This window comes from Pseudorasbora parva, chromosome 16 (genome assembly GCF_024679245.1).
Source record: "Pseudorasbora parva isolate DD20220531a chromosome 16, ASM2467924v1, whole genome shotgun sequence".
In the NCBI taxonomy this organism is placed as follows: Eukaryota; Metazoa; Chordata; class Actinopteri; order Cypriniformes; family Gobionidae; genus Pseudorasbora; species Pseudorasbora parva.
Genome location: NC_090187.1, coordinates 37,393,363 through 37,411,401, shown reverse-complemented (window position 1 = coordinate 37,411,401; position 18,039 = coordinate 37,393,363). Strand labels below are relative to the sequence as shown.

Sequence of the window (18,039 nt, the reverse complement as noted above, 5' to 3'; positions counted from 1 at the left end):
AAAAGTGTTGAGTGAAACTTTCACGTAGTCAATGATATACAGAGAATATATATAGAACAATACAACTTATTTCCAGCTAACAGCTAAAGGTCTCCGTTCTCTCTCTCTCTTTCTTAAATATATATATTTGCAGTGCTAGTCAACTCTGTAATTCACTGTTTCTCTCAGTATATAATTTAGTACTTTAAAGTTTCGCTCAACACTTTTGACCCAAATGTAACCTGTTTTTTCATCGTAATTCTTTCACTTTTGAAAATTAACAAAAAACTAAAAAAGTTAGGCATTATGCTGTCTCTTATTGCATACGTATATGCATATATCCCTTTGTTCGAAGCCAGTTGACAGCATGGAGCTGTACAGTACTGAGGACGCTGAGCTTTCTTCTCAGTAGTGCCAGGCCAGTGCTGTCTTAATACCAGCACTCAATCAATAACAGTGGGGGAGACACGACAAGGGCGACAAGATATTATCTGGCTCACACTATGGGCTTCTGATTAAGCCTTCATCCCCACTCTGTCACACTGCGATGTGATTAATTTAATACCATTATGTTCTAATGACAGCCTGTCTGCAGGCATACTCACAGGCCCTGCCTTAGTCTGTCTGTCTGAGGCAGTTCATTCTCACACACACACACACAAGGACACTCTCCATAAAAGCAAATATACACAAATGAATAATCCTCTGGGCTCCTTACTACTGATGACTTCAGATGCCACGAGCTTGGCATGTGGGATTTGTTTTGATTCATGGTGGGTAAGAAACTGTACCACTTCCAGATGCTGGCGTGGTATTCCATACACTCGCATGCATATGTATATTTACACTGAGGTAAGAGAGCCCTGTCTAACCCCAACTCTATTTACCAAACAAGATTCTGCGCACACGCAGCGCTGTAGAAGAAACCCGAGCAGCTTCTAAAGCCGAAACGAACAAATTATTGACCATATTTAAATATAATAATACTATTCTTTATTTCCGCTTCCCATTTCATATTGTAGTGATTAATGAGGCTGACAGCTGGGTGTAGCCTTAGGTGCTGAATGTGGCCAGAGCTCTCTGCACCTTAATTATAATCATTTGAGAGGCCCTCTAATTTCTAGATGAATAATAGAAGGAGTGAGGGTACCTGGATATCGGATATTTCGCTCCGTTGCTCTGCTTGTTGTGTAGCTGACAGCGTTTCAGTTTCATTTCACTGTCAGCGAACTGATCTAAAGACCATAATTTCACTCCGAACGCTTGCGTGTGCTGATCAACATTGGTTTGGAGCAACAATCTTGTGGATGTGTGAATGCAGAATCAATTATTTTATACTCACCAGGGGTGGCATCATGCCCTTGCTGGATGGGGGGATGACGACTCTCAAGTCTGGCTTGCGGCTACCAATGCCCATGTTGCCCCCTGGTGGCGGCGGTGACTTCGCAGGCATGACTTTACCCAGTCCGTTCCCGCTGGGCGTACCCTGAAGCCCCGGCGAGCCCCTCGTGTTAACGAAGCCGTTTCCTGCTGAGACACACATATGGGCGAAAAGCATCATGGGATTGTGCTCTAATCAACCAATCCCCAACAGCTATCAGTCGATCGGACGACATGCCATTTCCCAGCTGCAGTCATAGAATCTCATAGCACGCAACGTTAAGTGTTCCCGACCCTCTGGGAAAATTCTAGTAATTATCCCAGACATTAACGAAAATAAAACATAAATTTTGAAATTGATGAGCCTTTTGTTCTGTTGGTGTACAATAGCGTCAGAGCTGTCTTTGTGTGTCCCAGGATTAGGAAAGCAATTCAGTTTAACAAATGTAGTGTGACTTGAGCTCTTTAAGAAGGAATGGCTAAAGTCATTACAACTGAGTGCAGCCATTCAGTGCTATCAAAGGCAATTAAAGTGCCGTTTTGGAGAACAAATCTAAAAACTTTGGTGGAGTGTCAGTGGTATGTTTACATCTGCTGAACTTTGCCATTCCTAGTTTGAAACTGAACTACAGATACTTTGGAACTTTCTCCTGCAGAACGGGATGCATTCAAAATGTGCATGTTAAATGTTAGCACATGCGGCAATGACCCCAGAAAGCACAACGAGAGGAGCCCAGTGTGACTGCCCGGCATTCTGCAGAACATCAACAACAAATTCTGAAAAGTTTGTGTGCGGATGATGTCATCACATGAGAACGAACAGGCTAATCCATCAAGTCTGCACCTGACTGACCTCACACCCCTATACTATATATATATTGCGGGTTTCTGGTTTCATGTGAACGTCAGAGCTTTACAAAGATGTCTTTCTACCATCTGCTGGCTCACATTGTTAGCAAGTTCCTTCACACAACCATCTGAAATATTCTCTAACAATCACTGGTCATTTACACACACAATGTGTAACCTCCAAAGACAAACACAGGAATTACAATTGGCCGACATTCAAACCCAAAAGTGCAATCGCCCTTAAGGTCTCTGTTTCAATGTTTTCTCTCGTCAGTATGAAAAATGCTGAGCAACTGAACAGCAGCCATCAGGCAAACAAGTGCAGTCTTCTGGTTTCAAGAAAAGGTCCATTTGCTTGGAACTGTGCATACAGCAATGTCATTTCCGTGTGTTTTCACCATAACAGCAGCTTGATTAAATGTTAGTCATGGGGCTTTTTCTGTCCCCCACCCAATGCTCATTTCCTGCGGGGGCTTGCTGTGGGACAGTGAGAGAGAAGGCCGTCATCAGAGAGACAGAGAGCAGAGACCTACACTTACTGTGCGTCTCTGTTAAAACACGGCTCTGCTGAGAGGGACACATACACGTAATCCTCACAGCTCAACTTTTACCATACGTTTTATTTTTTGGCTATTTTTATGGACAGAAATACTCATAAATAGACAGGAAACAATTGAGAGAAGTGTGTTTGGAAAATGATCCAAGCGAGATTTGAACTAGAGTCACCCGCACATAACATGTCGGTGCAAGTGCGCTACTCACCAGCTCAGGTCTCAGACAATTTACGAGATTTTATTCCCAGATTGTAAGAGAACCTCAGTTAAAGCTAAATATGCATGCAGTTATTCATGTTCACTAACTTACAAAACTCAATGAATAACACTCTCATCTAACTGGGATTAGCAATGAAAAGCAAGCCTGTTTTTGCAGGTTGTAATTAAAAACTCGAGCACTACATCAACTGTTTCATCAATTGTCTGGGAACAATAAATACCTTTCATGGAAATAGAACATTAACATATATTCATTTTGCAGATGCTCTTATCCAAAGTGACAGAATATATCTGTGATTCCATACATATCACAATACTGAACTCACGATACAAAATTATATATATATATATATATATATATATATATATATATATATATATATATATATATATATATATATATATATATATATATATATATATAAAATTTGCATAATTTCCCATCGGCAAAATAGCATTTCATATAATTATATATAAATATATATACAAAGAAATGTATAAATATAATCTGCATTATGTAATACATTGATGGCTAATGTGGAAAAAAGTACTAATAAGGAATGCGTATGACTTTTGGATGGTACTGTAAATGTTTATTCAATTGACAGGAAATATAAGATGAATGTTAGCAGTGGAGTGTGTGAACCTGCAGTGAGAGGGAGGAAAATATCTTGTAATTACTGTAAAAAAAAGCACAGCGGCAGTGCATTACTCTGATAATGATCAAAAGGAGGGAGGATGATATCATTACGTTGAAATGCTCCCAATTTCTGAAAAAGGCGCCTGTTCTCAAAAAGGCGGAATGTGTAACTGAGGCCCTACTGAGACATAAGCTGCTCTCATTCTTAGCTGTAAGCAGTGTCCCCACCCCTCTCGCTCTTGAAACACCATGTCTATGTAAGTCCCACATTGAATCCTCTCATACCCAACAGAGTGAACTCAAGAGTCACAATTCCTAAATGAACACACAATACAGAGGAGTAATGCCTTATTACCTCGCTGTCTTGAACAATGCTGCTTACCCTCATAAAATAAGTCTCTTGCTCAGCTCTGAGTAATGCATGATCCTTTGGGAGCATGGTTACATAATGACCCGCTTTTACAAAACAAATAATTTGTTTCTTTTCAGAGCAAGGCTGTTTTGATAAAAAAGCACCAGATAAGTCCTAACCATTTATAAGTCATCATTACCTTGAGCAACATGGTGTCTTCAAAGGGGCAAAGTATGCATGAATGAGAAAAGACTAATGGATTTCAGAATCAAAGCTTCGCTTCCCTAATAGATTAAGAGGAACAGAGTCCAAATTCTAATTATAGTCTTAATTAATGAGGCTGAACAGTACCTCTTTAACGGGTGCAGCCATATTGTTTTGGCTCCGGAAATCATGCACAGGAACAATGTGAGCTGGGAAAAGAGTTCCAACTGCTGGTGCCAAAAAATCCAATTCATATTTTACTTGGAGGACCCTTTTGTACAAAAAATAAATATCATTTGTAATGGTAGCACTGGAGAGGGATGGCGTGGACCTCAAGATATAGTGAAGTAACCGACACAAATACTCTTTTGAGAAACCAGCCTATAGTTCTTCAGTATTAATGAAGAAAGATGTGCAGCTTCTAGGCACATTGCATAACAAAGATACAACTCCAAACAAACCCCTTTTTCTTTTCTTTTTTACTGAGAAAGCCCCGAAGCACATCCGTGTATTCAAAACTGAATTTGAGATCGCCTCAAACATCAGCTCATCAGATTGCTAATTGATGCTCATCAAAACACGAATCATGTATTTCTGGAACCATTACGTTTGCATCACTTCCTCTTTGTGCATGATCACGCACTGTGAACTTTACCATAATCTGCAAAGCTGAGAATTTGCTCTTGTCAGCTTGAACAAGGTGTCTTTAACACATCAACTAGTAGTGGCAATTTTTTTGGAATGCACTAATTGAATGTGTGGGATCTGCTCTTCTAATGTATCCGCCACACTTCTGCTATCCCATGATGAAAGCACATCTAACTTTGCAAGACTTTATGTTGTTTGACTTTTAATTAAATTAAGACAGCTGCAAAACCAGCAACTTTTCTGCATGAACACACTGAATGGTAAATGGCAATTTATCTCTTTAATACTTAACACTCTACTATTATTAGAAAACACAAGGTCCTAACATGTTGTGTAGATCCAGTCATCCAACTCTGAAGCACAATCCCTTTGAAAGACCTAAGAAGTGGTGCTGTTAAGATGGAGATGATCGGAAGATATCTCGGATCAAAGGAGGCTAAGCACAAAGCATCGAGGACTTGTTCACCTTCTGGAGTTGTGGGCCCTTCAGCCATAAGTGGTTGGATTGATGCAAAGCAAGAGTGAGTTCAGGCTTCTTCCCACATGGTGAATTTTTCAAATCGAACCAGACCCAGGCTTTAGCAGTCAATATACAAAGTATAACACAATTTAATTTATTCATTGTCATGATTATATATATATATATATTTTTTTTTTTTATTTTTTTTTTTTTATTTAATTGATAAAATAATCAATACAATTAATAAATGAAATTGTGTTATACTTTGTATATTGACTGCTAAAGCCTGGGTCTGGTTCGATTTGAAAAATTCACCATGTGGGAAGAGAGTTTTTTCTCTTGCGTCAATAGAAAAACAGTGCCAATGATTTGTTAGTCAACAACGAGATCTGGGTAATTTGACAGAAACTAGGCCTTCTGTTCCCCGCACAAGTCAACAACAAAATAAAATCTGAAACGGAGATGATCCGAAACCAAATATTCTGCTGGAAGCGTGCTGAGCTTCCATATCAGAGAACTCTGAGAGGAAACTAAGCCATTTTGTTTCACAGTGCTGATGATTCATCCTGACCTCCAGCAACTGTACATAGTTAGGTAACACCGAATTGCTTCAAAAGAGAAAGAATCGTGCTACAACACGAGCCTGATATTTCACGAACAAAAAGATTCATTTGCACCCCAGCTGGGCATGTCAACATGATGAAAAATATTTTTTTCCCTAAAGAGAAGAGCCGGTGTATGTGCTTGGATTAACGTTTGGATCCTCTTCACCATTCCTTTGGCTTAACTGGTGATCAGAGCATTCCGCTGAACTCATTCAGGCAATATGAGGTCGCTCTACACAGGGGAAAGAGCAGAGGAAGTGTGCTGTGAGCGGCATTCCTGCAGGCTCTGCTCTGAGATGTCCCTGCTCTCCTTGTGCCTTATGCTTGAGAAAAATCAGAAGTATGCAAGGAATGGCCATCTGACAGGAGCACTAAAGTGGTTCCTCTCCAAGGCAGCCACGCTGGTCGAGGCTGTTTGGAACAAACAACAGCTGCGCTATGTGATCAGAGAGCCAAAGGCTGCGCTATGTGACACCAGAGCCAAAGGCCTGAGACATCTGGGTACACGCTCTATGCCACACCCCATAATGCCACTTCCAACTAAGCACTGTACGTCCAGTACCTTAAATACACCCCGGATATCCAGATACAGGCCTGACCGTGACTAAACCTGCAGTCCCAAATGATAGCTCAGGTTGATTTAGAAGTGCACATTAATAGCATTATTTTACGGGCACAAATAATTGCAATATTTATGGGTAATTAATAAACAAACTACATAATACAATAATACACTTTATTTTAAGGTGACGTAGTAATGAGTAATAATAATTAAATACATGTACTTACTATATAGACTTACGGTTAGGATTAGCGTTTGGTTTGGGTTAGTTACATGAAATTATGCATTATTTAATTATTACTATGGTAAGTACATGTAGTAACACATAACTAAAAGTGTTACCCAAAAGTATATAAATTACTAACAAGCTTAACGATTCAAAATATTTCTCAAAGCATTTCTCCCCCAAAGTCAAAACTTGTGGCGGAGTCTGGCAATAGCGATAATAGGCAAAGACGACAGCATTCCCATGGGCGGTACAGGGCGCCATCCCTGCACACATTCACACACTCCATTTCTCCATCACTCATCTGCGACAGTTTCACGGGACTGCTCCCGCTCTCTCGGAGCTATACTTTGCTTCCCACTCTCACTTCTACTGCTATCTGTGTACCTATGGGAATAGTATTTGTACCTGCTTGGTGCAAAATCGGAGGTTATATTAGCACCGTAATAAAATAATTGTCTATTAAAATAATAAAATATTTAAAATGTAATTTATATTTAAATTGGTGACCTTTGTCACGTCACAATAAAATACTGTAAAAACTGTTCCAATGCAAACTTATAAGAACTTTATAAGATTTGATAATAAATGTATTTATTAATTACATTTTATTTAGAATACATAATTTTCATAATTCTCTCAGAATGCATTAATACATTTTATAATTTCTTATATATATATATATATATATATATATATATATATATATATATATATATAATTTTATATATATATATATATATATATATATATATATATATATATATATATATATATATATATATATTAGCATAATATATTATTAATATTTTATAACATTTGATAATAAATGAATTTATTATTTTTATTTATACAATTATTTTATTTATACATTTAAAATATATAATTCTCACAGTACTTCCATATTATTATAATATGGTTCATTATTTAATAAAATGTTTTATTAAAACATATAATTAGTTAAAACAGTGTACTTGTTATGTATTTTTCTACAATACCATGTTAAAGTTCCTTTAAAATATTGAATTGTGATTTAAATGGTGCAGGTATTTTTGCATTATGATCGTGATCATGTCATTTTTTTATGTAATCGACATCCTCGTTTCAAATCTCGAAATATTGATTCTAAAGAGATACTCTGCACCAATGTCGCAAAACGACTATGCTAGTGGGGACTGGCTCAGTAATGTCTGACAATTATTCAAAAGACTGATGAGAGGCATCGGGTGCATAATAGCAATGAATTCTGCTCAATGTTACTGAAAAAGTACTGAGGTATTCATTACCAAAAGGCTCTGAGTGCTATACTGTACATGATCTCATAGGAGACTCAAAAGCCAATAATATATCCCACTGTGTACATTCAATCAAGAGAGTCTCGGACATTTAGCACTCAGTAAAAGCATGTCTGTGTATGTGTGTGTAGTTGGTAATAAGTTGGTTAAAAACCACCTGTTTCTGCCTCTCACTGCCACAGAATGCTTATGACAGGTTGCCTGGTCATTGTGCACAACACTCGTAGAGGGATGTCATGGTCCGAATGCTTGCAGGGTTCTGCTGGGTCAGGCATTTAGCAGGCTTATGCCTGCCATATAAGGACTGCCACAGTACCAGGAAAACAGATGCACCTGTCAATAGGGGGAAGGAAACTCGAGGGGGCTGGGCGGGAGGGAGACAGGGGGTTGAGGACTTAAAGGAAATGCTGAGTTTATTTACCTGCCTGTCTGATTCAGCTGCTGGAACAGTTAACCATTTTGTACACGCAGACAAAAATGAACTTCTTGCTGAGGCCATTTACACCTGGTATTAAGAAGGGTTTTGGTCAATGGGATCACAAGTAGATGAAAGAGATGCATTCCCGTTTACAACTGGTGTTTTAATAAGTCTCTTTTGTCCATTTTAAACAACTTCTGTCCTGATTTATTTGAGGTGAGGGTCTATGGATGGATACATGTATGTTTTTTTTTTGTTTAGTTTTTTTTTATGGAGAAAAGCAGCTTTCATTTCTGCTCTGATAAACTCAATCCACACTGGACATGGTGAGTGCGTGTTTAGAAATCATTAATGGTGAGAGAACATTGTGCTTGTTGCACGTTTCTGGTCTTCAAACCAAAACTCAGATCTTTAAACCCTGTCTGTCTAGCACACTTCCCATAATGTTTACGCATTAGGTCAGTAAGCGGAGAGTAGGCAGTCTTTTGTGTCTGTTCGACCACATGAGCAGTTTTTGACTATCTCTGGGAGTGGTCGAAAGTAAGCAAGCTCAAAACATTTTAGACCCCATTTACACCTGTATTTAGCATTGTGCACTTCTTGACCCGATTAACCAAAACAGATCTTAATACCAGGTGTAAACAGGGCCTAAGATGCATCTAATATGCACCTGCACTACATATAATGTTTCTGATTAACTTTTAAGGCCCTGATATACTCACAGCTAAATTCCTTTTTGTTCTTCAATTAGGGGTAAAAACAGGTTTTTGAAATACCTGAGTTAAGTAGCGGTATACTGTTAGGAAACATACTGAATCCCCCCACGCTGCTAGAAAGGCCCATATATACTCGCAATAACAAAATCACGCAACAAAAAATGCCTGGTGAGAAAATGGCAGTTAAGAAAGCATCTGATCATAGTGACGTGGATATGTTTGCTAGTCATGTTTGTTTAAATAGCACTTTATACAATAAACTGTGCAATAAACTGCACAGGCAGCTCTGAGGCAAACCTTGATGGACTCAACAGAAGAAATTAACCAGAGAAGATTTCTGTCTAAGAAGGTGGCTCCCCATAGCACACTTATCAATTAAATATCTAAAGACCAATAGTAGTTTGAAGGTGTTTACCAGCCAGAGCAAATTTTTCTAGAAAGTTTCGAACTCCAAATTAACATTTTGGCCTGATTATGCTTCAAATGACATCACATCGGTTCATTCTTTGATTTTGCTTGAAGTATACCAGTATACCAGTGCCAAGTTTTCCAGAACAGCAAATTAGGGCAGGAGAAATCTTCAAGATCATGTAAGAGAGCATGAATCTCACAGCCTGTTGTTCCAGCAGTCATGCTCTTGTGCTTGAATGCTTTGTAATGTTGAAAAAGTAGCCCTGGTCTACAGCTGACAAAGACAGAGCGGCCCACTAGAGAATGGAGGCAACCCTTGTATTTGTAACTGTCAGGGAGAAACAGTTGGACACATGACCTTGTGTGCGTCCTTGATGACTTGACAGTGTGTGTACACACAAGCAGCAGGGCAGAGACTCTTGCAGCTGCCGCCATTTTCCATCATCACATGACTGTTTACACCTGCTTTATCAAACACCCGAACCCAAAAGTCAGCACTGGCACAACTTAATGCTCTTCCATCTGGGTGTGAAAATGCAGCTCAGTGGCCTGTGACACAACCTCTTGAGGTTTTCTGTGAATGATAATTGTTATATGCTAATTTGCTTTTTTTTTTCATGAGAAGCCATAGGAAAAAAAAACCTTTGATAATATCCTTCTGATGTCCTCATAAAGGGCAGAGTCACTTCAACATCCATCACTGGCTCATAACGGTTTGGCCTAGATTTCCAAATATCAAGAGAGAGAAGGGGGTGGTGTGCTACTGTAACATGCCAGTTATACTCCAAGCAGAGGAGAAACGACTGAGGGTGAACCGCTTATCTGATCACAGGGGTAAAGATGGTGCTACTCTGTCAGGACAAAGAAAGAGGGCGACATACTTCCTGAAAAAAGATACCCTCTCGTACAAATCAACCGTATCAATCATAAAAACAGAAAGCGGATTCAGAAACCCCTGCAAAGCGAAACAGCTATTGACACAGGAGCTGGTGCAGTCACCCCAGAGGACAAGCCCGCAGGGCTGGAGCCGACACCGCTTGGCACTGTGAGCTCTGTGAGGGTACCCAGCATGCCACCTAATGAGATGCACAAAATGAGATGATTAACCATCTGCATCTTTTATCTCCAAGTGTGTGGGTACATGTGTGTGACAGGCCAGCCTTCACACACAGCGTTCTGCTTCCTTTAGTGTGTCAAACACATTTCGATGTTGCAGAATTTTAAGGAGTGAAACTGCCAACTAAGGTAAGAGAAACTATAGCTCATCTCATACTTTGGGATTTAAACAAACCCTTAATTCTAAGTATAATGCTTTGGTGTGTATCATACACTGTGCTACGGACATGAATGTTCTCTTAAATTGTGGCTTGTTGAGCAGAAGTGCGCTGACAACTTTTGCCTGGCAGAAAATAAAATGTACTTCTTTATACTTTAGCTTTAACATTTTCTGAAGTTACATTATAGACAATACTGTTTAAAAATGTAGGGTCAATATATATATATATATATATATATATATATATATATATATTATTATTATTTTTTTTTTTAAGAAATCAATAGCTTAATTTAGCAAGGATGCATTAAATTGATCAGATAGGACAGTAATGTTTTTATATTGCTATAAAAATACATCAAATAAATACTATTCATCAAAATCCTTTCACATTTTCCACTAATATATTAAGCAGCACAACTGTTTCTAACATTGTTGATAATAAGAAATGTTTCTTGGGCACCAAATCTGCATATTGGAATGCTTTCTGAAGGATTGTGTGACACTGGAGACTGAAATAATGGCTGTTAAAATATTTGACATCACAAAAGTGCATTACGTTTAAAAATGTAATGAAATGGAATGAAGCTATTTTTAATCTGTATTATTATTTCACAATAGTGCTGCTTTTTTTTTTGTTGTTGTTTAAAAATAACACAAAAAAACAGCCTTGTTGAGCAGATATGAGACTTTTCAAAAACATAAAAAATTGGTGCTGACCCCAAACAGTAGTGTGTATCTAACTCCTTTTGATACTTGTCAATTAATGTTTTCTGTTTTCAAACAGATTATATACATGCACTTCTCTCCATAAAGCATTATATAGCATGTACAACTGATTAACATTGACACTGAATTCATTTGGCCCAGTGAGTCCAGACTTTTTCAGTTTCCGTTTTACATCAAAAGTAAAGAAAAGGCAAACATTTACAAAATGAAAATTTAAACAAATCTGATAACGGAATCTCTACAAAGTCAATTACACAAGATAATCCCAATCAAATCTTGCCATCGTGATTTCAAGCAGCATTTGTGCTGTGAAATTCAACCTCCAGAAAGTGTGTGCTGGCCTGTGGAGGGCGAGTGTTGTTTGGGTATTGTTGAGGTCAGTAATGGGTGTTGTTGGAACATCAAACATTATTTTGCAGCGATGCAGCGCAGCAGTGTTTTTGCACTCTACTATGATCATGCCTTCCTCCTACATAGCAACAGAGATAAAAGGATGACTAATGTGTCCAGTACAGAAAAACATGCATTTAACACTTGTGTTAGAGCTTGAAGACGTATAAAGCGCGCAAGGGTCAAATGCGTAACAGATATTTATGGATTTTTAGGTTGCAATGTTCCTCATAAAGGTTCAGTATAAATCTAAAAAGCTTTCTGTTTCTGTATCTCCATCTATTGTCACACATTTAAGTGTATGCACTATTGTACGTCCGTCTGTCTTTCATTTTTTCACACTGGGGTTGGTGTGGTCCAGTCACAGAGCCTACTGCTGTCAGACCAGCTTAAAGATCAGATGGTATTAAAGCCTGCTGTCGTCATGGAGACCACTTCCAGGAGCCAACTAATTGATCTCACTTCCGTTCCACTCATGCTAGTGCTGAGAAGGTGTGAAACACAAAGCATAGCAAGAAACATATAGATGTCTTTGCACAGCAGCTGGGAAACAACATTACTGCTCCATTATTACAAATCTCTCAATGTGAGACAAAGAAAAACAACATCTGTATTGAATTTTCAAAGCAAAGCAATAAGGCAGAAAACACATCTTTTCGTACACCATTACAATCCCAGAATCCCATGACGGAGCTGTAAGTGCCCCACTTTTGCTGGTAGAAGTGAAAGAATGTTGAGGGGATAGCACTAACCTGCGCTGCCTGTGCTGGGGGGCCTCTGTGGTGGTCCGGTAGACACTACGTTTCTGTGCAGGGAACCCTGAGGAGGAGACAGCATGGCACCGTCACTCAGAGAGGCAGTGGCGGCCGACAGGCTCTGGCTGCTCAAAGAGGCCCCGGGGTTGTAGGACATGGCGTTGGGGTTTGTCACTGGAACAGCCACATGCATGGAGAAGTTCTGCGGGGGCAAGGCCGTCGGCTGGAAGAGAGACACACACACACACGTGGCTTTATTTGAGAGGCATTAAAGAATGCTGATATTTAATCTAAACATCCCAGTATCAAAATTGACATTCACACAGATAACCGAGTCATATCTCAACAAGGAACAATATAATCATTTAGCCTGGATATTCAGGTAGAATGGCCCATAATGGTGTGCTGCACATATCTTCAGGGCTTTACCAGAAGTGAAAGATGACCCCTGAGCTTTGGTGCTTTTATCATACAATGGAGGAAAACAGGAGACGGATTGCTGGGTGGAAAAATGTAATCTCAGGAGGGAGATCTCCAGATCACCTTGGGCTGTCCAAAAAGCCCGGCATAAAGTGAGAAATACTCTTGGAAAACAATTATCCTATTGGGAGTCATTTTCACTGTGCTAGGAACACCAATTTTGACCCAGGCTCAATACATAAAACAACATCTTGAGATAGATAAATTACGAAGGCATGCAAATTTGAGAAATATCTTGAAATAGCTCTCCAGTCAAGTATGGCTATAGCCAGCACTGCACTCGGCCGCTTATACAAAACAAAACGAATAAAACACGCACAAAAAAGTAATCATATGACAGCAACAGTGGCATCTTAATCAACGGGCAGTGCATTGCTGACTATCCATAGAGTTATCCAGAGTGAGTGTGAGCAGGGACAGTGTGAGGCCACTCAAATCACTTAATAGTGCAGCGAGCCAGTTAGTGAGAATATTAGTATGTTAATGACACAAAAAACTCGAGCTTTGTTCACGTCCATTCCGTGCAGTGAAAATAATTGTCTGATATCCTCTATCAGGTGCAGAATGTTATGGGCATCACCCAATAAGATCACTATTGTCTCAATTTTAAAAAAAAAATGCATTTATTTATCACTAGCTTGAACTTCTAGTGAGAAAAAAAGGTTCAGCTATTTGATTGCGCCGGGATTTCAAAAAATTGGCCTGGGAGGTGAACAAACAAACCCAGGTGTTGCCACCCTCCAGAAAAGTGAGACGAAAAGAAATCAGTTCTAATGAGCGGACGAGAAACGGCGAGTCGCTCCATCTTTACACAATGGCAAATCTTCACCATCACATGACCTGGAAAGAGCACGGCACTGAGAGAAAAGATTCAATTTCCAGATCTGTTGGGGAGAGCGCTGGGAAGAACACATCAATTACCTGGACTTGGAGGCATTCTCTCCAAAAAAATACCACAAATACATCACACTTGTACTGAACCTCATTTGTTTCTTTGTTTTTTTTTGTTTTTTCGACATTCAGGTCACTAATCAAATAAGCACTTTTGTGGTCTTATTAAACTTTTTTACTTAAATGCATGTTTAGTATTTAAAAAGTGCCATGTATTATTTTAGAAATGTATCAAAAAAGGGGAAAAAGGTTTAAGAACTCCAAACAATGTGATCTTATTAGGGTGAGAGAAAAAGGCTGCAAAATTAATGAGCAAAAAAGTGCACTTCTAATGGACAAAAAAGAAGAAAAAAAGAGAAAAGATTATGTTTAAAAAAAAAAAAGGTCCTTAAGTGCTGACAGTGGTTGCAGGGTGAGGCAATGAAAAAAGGAGGGAGGGGGGAGTTTCCTTTCTGCCACAAAGCCAAGCAAAAACATTGCATTTACTTACGATTTTATGATTTCGCATCATATTATCAAACTCTTCATTAATTTTTTTATATTTTTCTTCTGTGTGAGGGGTGAGGACATATGAGGCGTCAGGATCCGGGCTATCACAGCCTCTGTGTTCTTTCTTGTTAAGCGCCTGTAGTAAACATCAACATAAAAAGAGGGATCAACACAAAAAGGCAGGGAGGAAGCAGTACTTACACCACAGCGCTTGTACATTAAATCACTCTCTTCGTTTAGTTTTCCGAAACGATCGTCCATGAGGGGACTGTGACCGAAACAGTCATCTGGATCAGGACTGGCACAGTCATTATGGCCTTTGTTTCTTAATTTCTGAAAATGAAATTGGAAAATTCACACATACATAGACATATGGAAACCCAAACAGCTGCTATTGTTGGGTTCATTTAAACAATATAAAATCAATTGACTGTTTAGTAATTATGATAATTAGCTACTTAAATAATCTAAGGTAGAACATGTTGATAAAATGCATAATCCACAGAATGTAATAAAGAAATACAGTTATTGAACTTTGCTGCAATTGCATGCTGAATAGTGAACAACACAGAGGAGCTGCGATCAGGATGTTGAAATTGCACTGGTAACAGTTCAATGGATAATTTGGCAAATACATTAAGAGCTAATACGCTGATGGTTGCACCATGCCTATTCCATTAGCCCCCAGGGAGGAAATTGAATTGTCACTCCTTATCCTTTTCCTTAAAAACATTAGGCTGGGGAAAAAAACAAATCGTCGTTTCTCTCTCTGCGTTTCTCTCCCTCTCTCCTCTTTGCTCTCTTTCTTAGGAACATACATTTCCCTCAGCATGTGTGTGTCGCGATGCATATTTCATTATCTTTCAGTTATCATAAGCCACCCAGCTGGAAGACACACACACATAAGAGGATCCCACAGTGCAGCGCTTTAGAAGCTCTCTCGCTGTAATTCAGCACACCTGTCACTCACAGAAGCCTATCAGAGTGAATGCAATGTACAAATTGAACGGATTATCATATCCGGTCCCTAGCATTTATTTAAGTGTGGAGGGGACTGATTATTTTAAGAGAAAAGTGCAAGGGGCACAGCACAGCACAGCGCCTGATGTGATATTAGCCCTTTTTACCCTGAAGGAGCAGAAGCTTTTTAGTAAATTATAGTTTTTAATAAATACTAGTCTGTATTTCTTTGTCAGAGGGGAGTCTATTGGTAGCATGTTACTTAAGGCCAGTATAATGGATTTTAATATTTATCTATTCATTGCTGGTCCTTAAAATAGTGTTAATAGTGTAATGCAATTTAACATATCATCATGCATTATAGCCTTCGAAGGAAAAAACATTCATAAGTAAAAATGTTACTGTATCCTGCTGTAAGTATAAAGTATAAAGTTTAGAAAAATGCATCACACAATTATCTACACCATTTTGAATTATAATTCATTTGGAACATACTATTTTAATATTGCATAACTTTTTTGTGTAAGTAAAAAGCTATAATGTAAAATAAAAGTATAATTAATGGAAAGAGGAGATAATGCATTCCAAATACAGTATATGACATTATGAATAACCTCTTTATTACCCATCATACTGGTTGCATTAGCAAGGTGCCAGTAAATGTTGCCAAAAAAGGAAATCTTCATTTGATGCCCTGATGTGTTTCTTACTAGATAGATTTCTGGTAATAAGACTACCTCAGGTGGTTTGGCAGCAGAGGTCACATGTTATTTCAGTATAAAAAGTCATGTTTTGAAAGAAGTGAAGCCCCTACACTAACAATCCCCTTCTTCTTTGTATCCATCACGATGTATGTGAGAGTGTAGGTACGTGTGTGGGTGTGTGCGAGAGTGCCTTTAGAGTGCAGCTGCTGTCCTCTGGTATTTCTGTGACTGTAGAGTGAGATCTTTGTTGATCCTTATCTACTTTATCAAACAACATGTGCAACCGAGCTCAGCACTGTGTGAAGTCAAACATCACAAGGCTTTTGTACACATGCACAGGAACAATCGATACATGCACACAATGTGCATCTCTGCGATGTCTAAGCAAAACACAAAATGCAAGTGGTATACTGCTTACAGCTACAGATATATGACTTTTCTGAGACCATCTGTAACCATAAAGCCATTTAGTGTGGTGCCGAAGGTGGCTCTTGCTCTCTCTTCCCGGGTCATTTCCTGTTTACAGGGCCCTATGTGGATCTCTGAAACACTGTGTTTACCAGTGAAACTATGCACTTTCTCCCCCAGAGTGCCACAGATTCCATCAGGACCTGCAAATTATAGTCCCAACCTGCTCATTATGTGGCAAACGCTGTGGCTGGAGCTGGGCAGCGAGGTCTGTGTGAGCAGGGCAGGGCCGCTGACTTCCACAGTAACCCTAGGGACACACCCGTCCGCTGGGGCCTGAGTCTGCAGGGAGGGGCCCCTGTGGAAATCTTGGCTGCCAGGCCAGCCTCCTCATGGGCACACAGTGCTGATGAGCACAACAACATTTTCAAACAAGGAATGTGATGGAACTACATTATAGAGTAGACCTTTTTGTCTACTAAAAGTCATTTGGAAAGATGTTTCGTCAGCTGAACAACTGGCATGTTGTTAAACAACAGTATAATCCATTGAACATACTATACTCCTGTTCCTCACAGCCTTTTTTCATTTCTTGTCAAAATGAACTATGCCGTTACCCTGACTAAGATCTATTGCCCATCGAAACAAACAAATAAACCATATTGGCCACACACACCCAGAGAAATGTTTCAGGAGTCACAACCGCATTTAAATACAGAAATACCAATATTGCTATGTGTTTGGTCTCAGCTATTTTTGACCAAATTAATATTACAACATCCAAAGACTAAACCACTATTAACAAAAGCTTTGTGTTTTGTATTGAAAGTTTTGAGTTTCAAGTTTATGGATTTATTACTGCAGGTCACAATATTGGGTCACAATATTTTGGTTTTGTTTTTAGTGTAAAGGATTTTGTTTAATTATGGTTTATTATGGGCTTGTTCTTGTTCACATTTGTGTCAAGCCAGTTCTTGCTAGAAAAAACTAAGTCAAGGCTCTTTTCCTTAGATTCCCTTGCACCACGCATACAGAGGAGAGACGCACCTCTGATGCGCATTTAAATTTGTCATTAAAGGGCATGTCCAATGCTATTCCATGCATTCTGACTTATTTACACTGTTAAAGTGTTGGATTCTCATGCTAAACATGGCCACAAAAAAAAGTTACACGTAAAAGAGTTAAACGTATGAATGTTTCAAATTTTTGCAACCTTTTTTTTTAGTATGGCCTTGTATTACGTCATAAAGCACACTTCTGTAGACACTGCATCAAATTTGTATTCGTTAATTCGGTGGTAGAATTGGATTGTCATTCCCATAAACTGAAATTTGTGTGTACAGAATAGGATTCAGCACTAAAAGGTGAACAGACAAACCAAATTTAGCTGCAGTGTATACGCGAGTCACAATCATGCACAATTTGACCAAAAAAAAAGC

General features: G+C 38.9%; 1 protein-coding gene across 13 annotated transcripts in view; it reads right to left on the bottom strand.

Annotated features, from left to right (window-relative positions):
- Positions 1-18,039, bottom strand: part of mef2aa (myocyte enhancer factor 2aa) — a 97,172-nt gene that overhangs the window by 11,984 nt on the left and 67,149 nt on the right. For 6 of the 13 annotated variants that reach the window (XM_067418906.1, XM_067418905.1, XM_067418907.1 and 3 more), the window contains 3 exons: positions 14,530-14,664; positions 12,666-12,891; positions 1,322-1,509 (listed from right to left, as the gene is read on the bottom strand). In XM_067418906.1, coding sequence (XP_067275007.1) covers positions 1,322-1,509; positions 12,666-12,891; positions 14,530-14,664 — 549 coding nt within the window. Of the gene's footprint in view, positions 1-1,321; positions 1,510-12,665; positions 12,892-14,529; positions 14,665-14,729; positions 14,862-18,039 lie in introns of all 13 variants that reach the window. The other 7 variants (XM_067418913.1, XM_067418915.1, XM_067418917.1 and 4 more) reach the window with 4 other exon arrangements.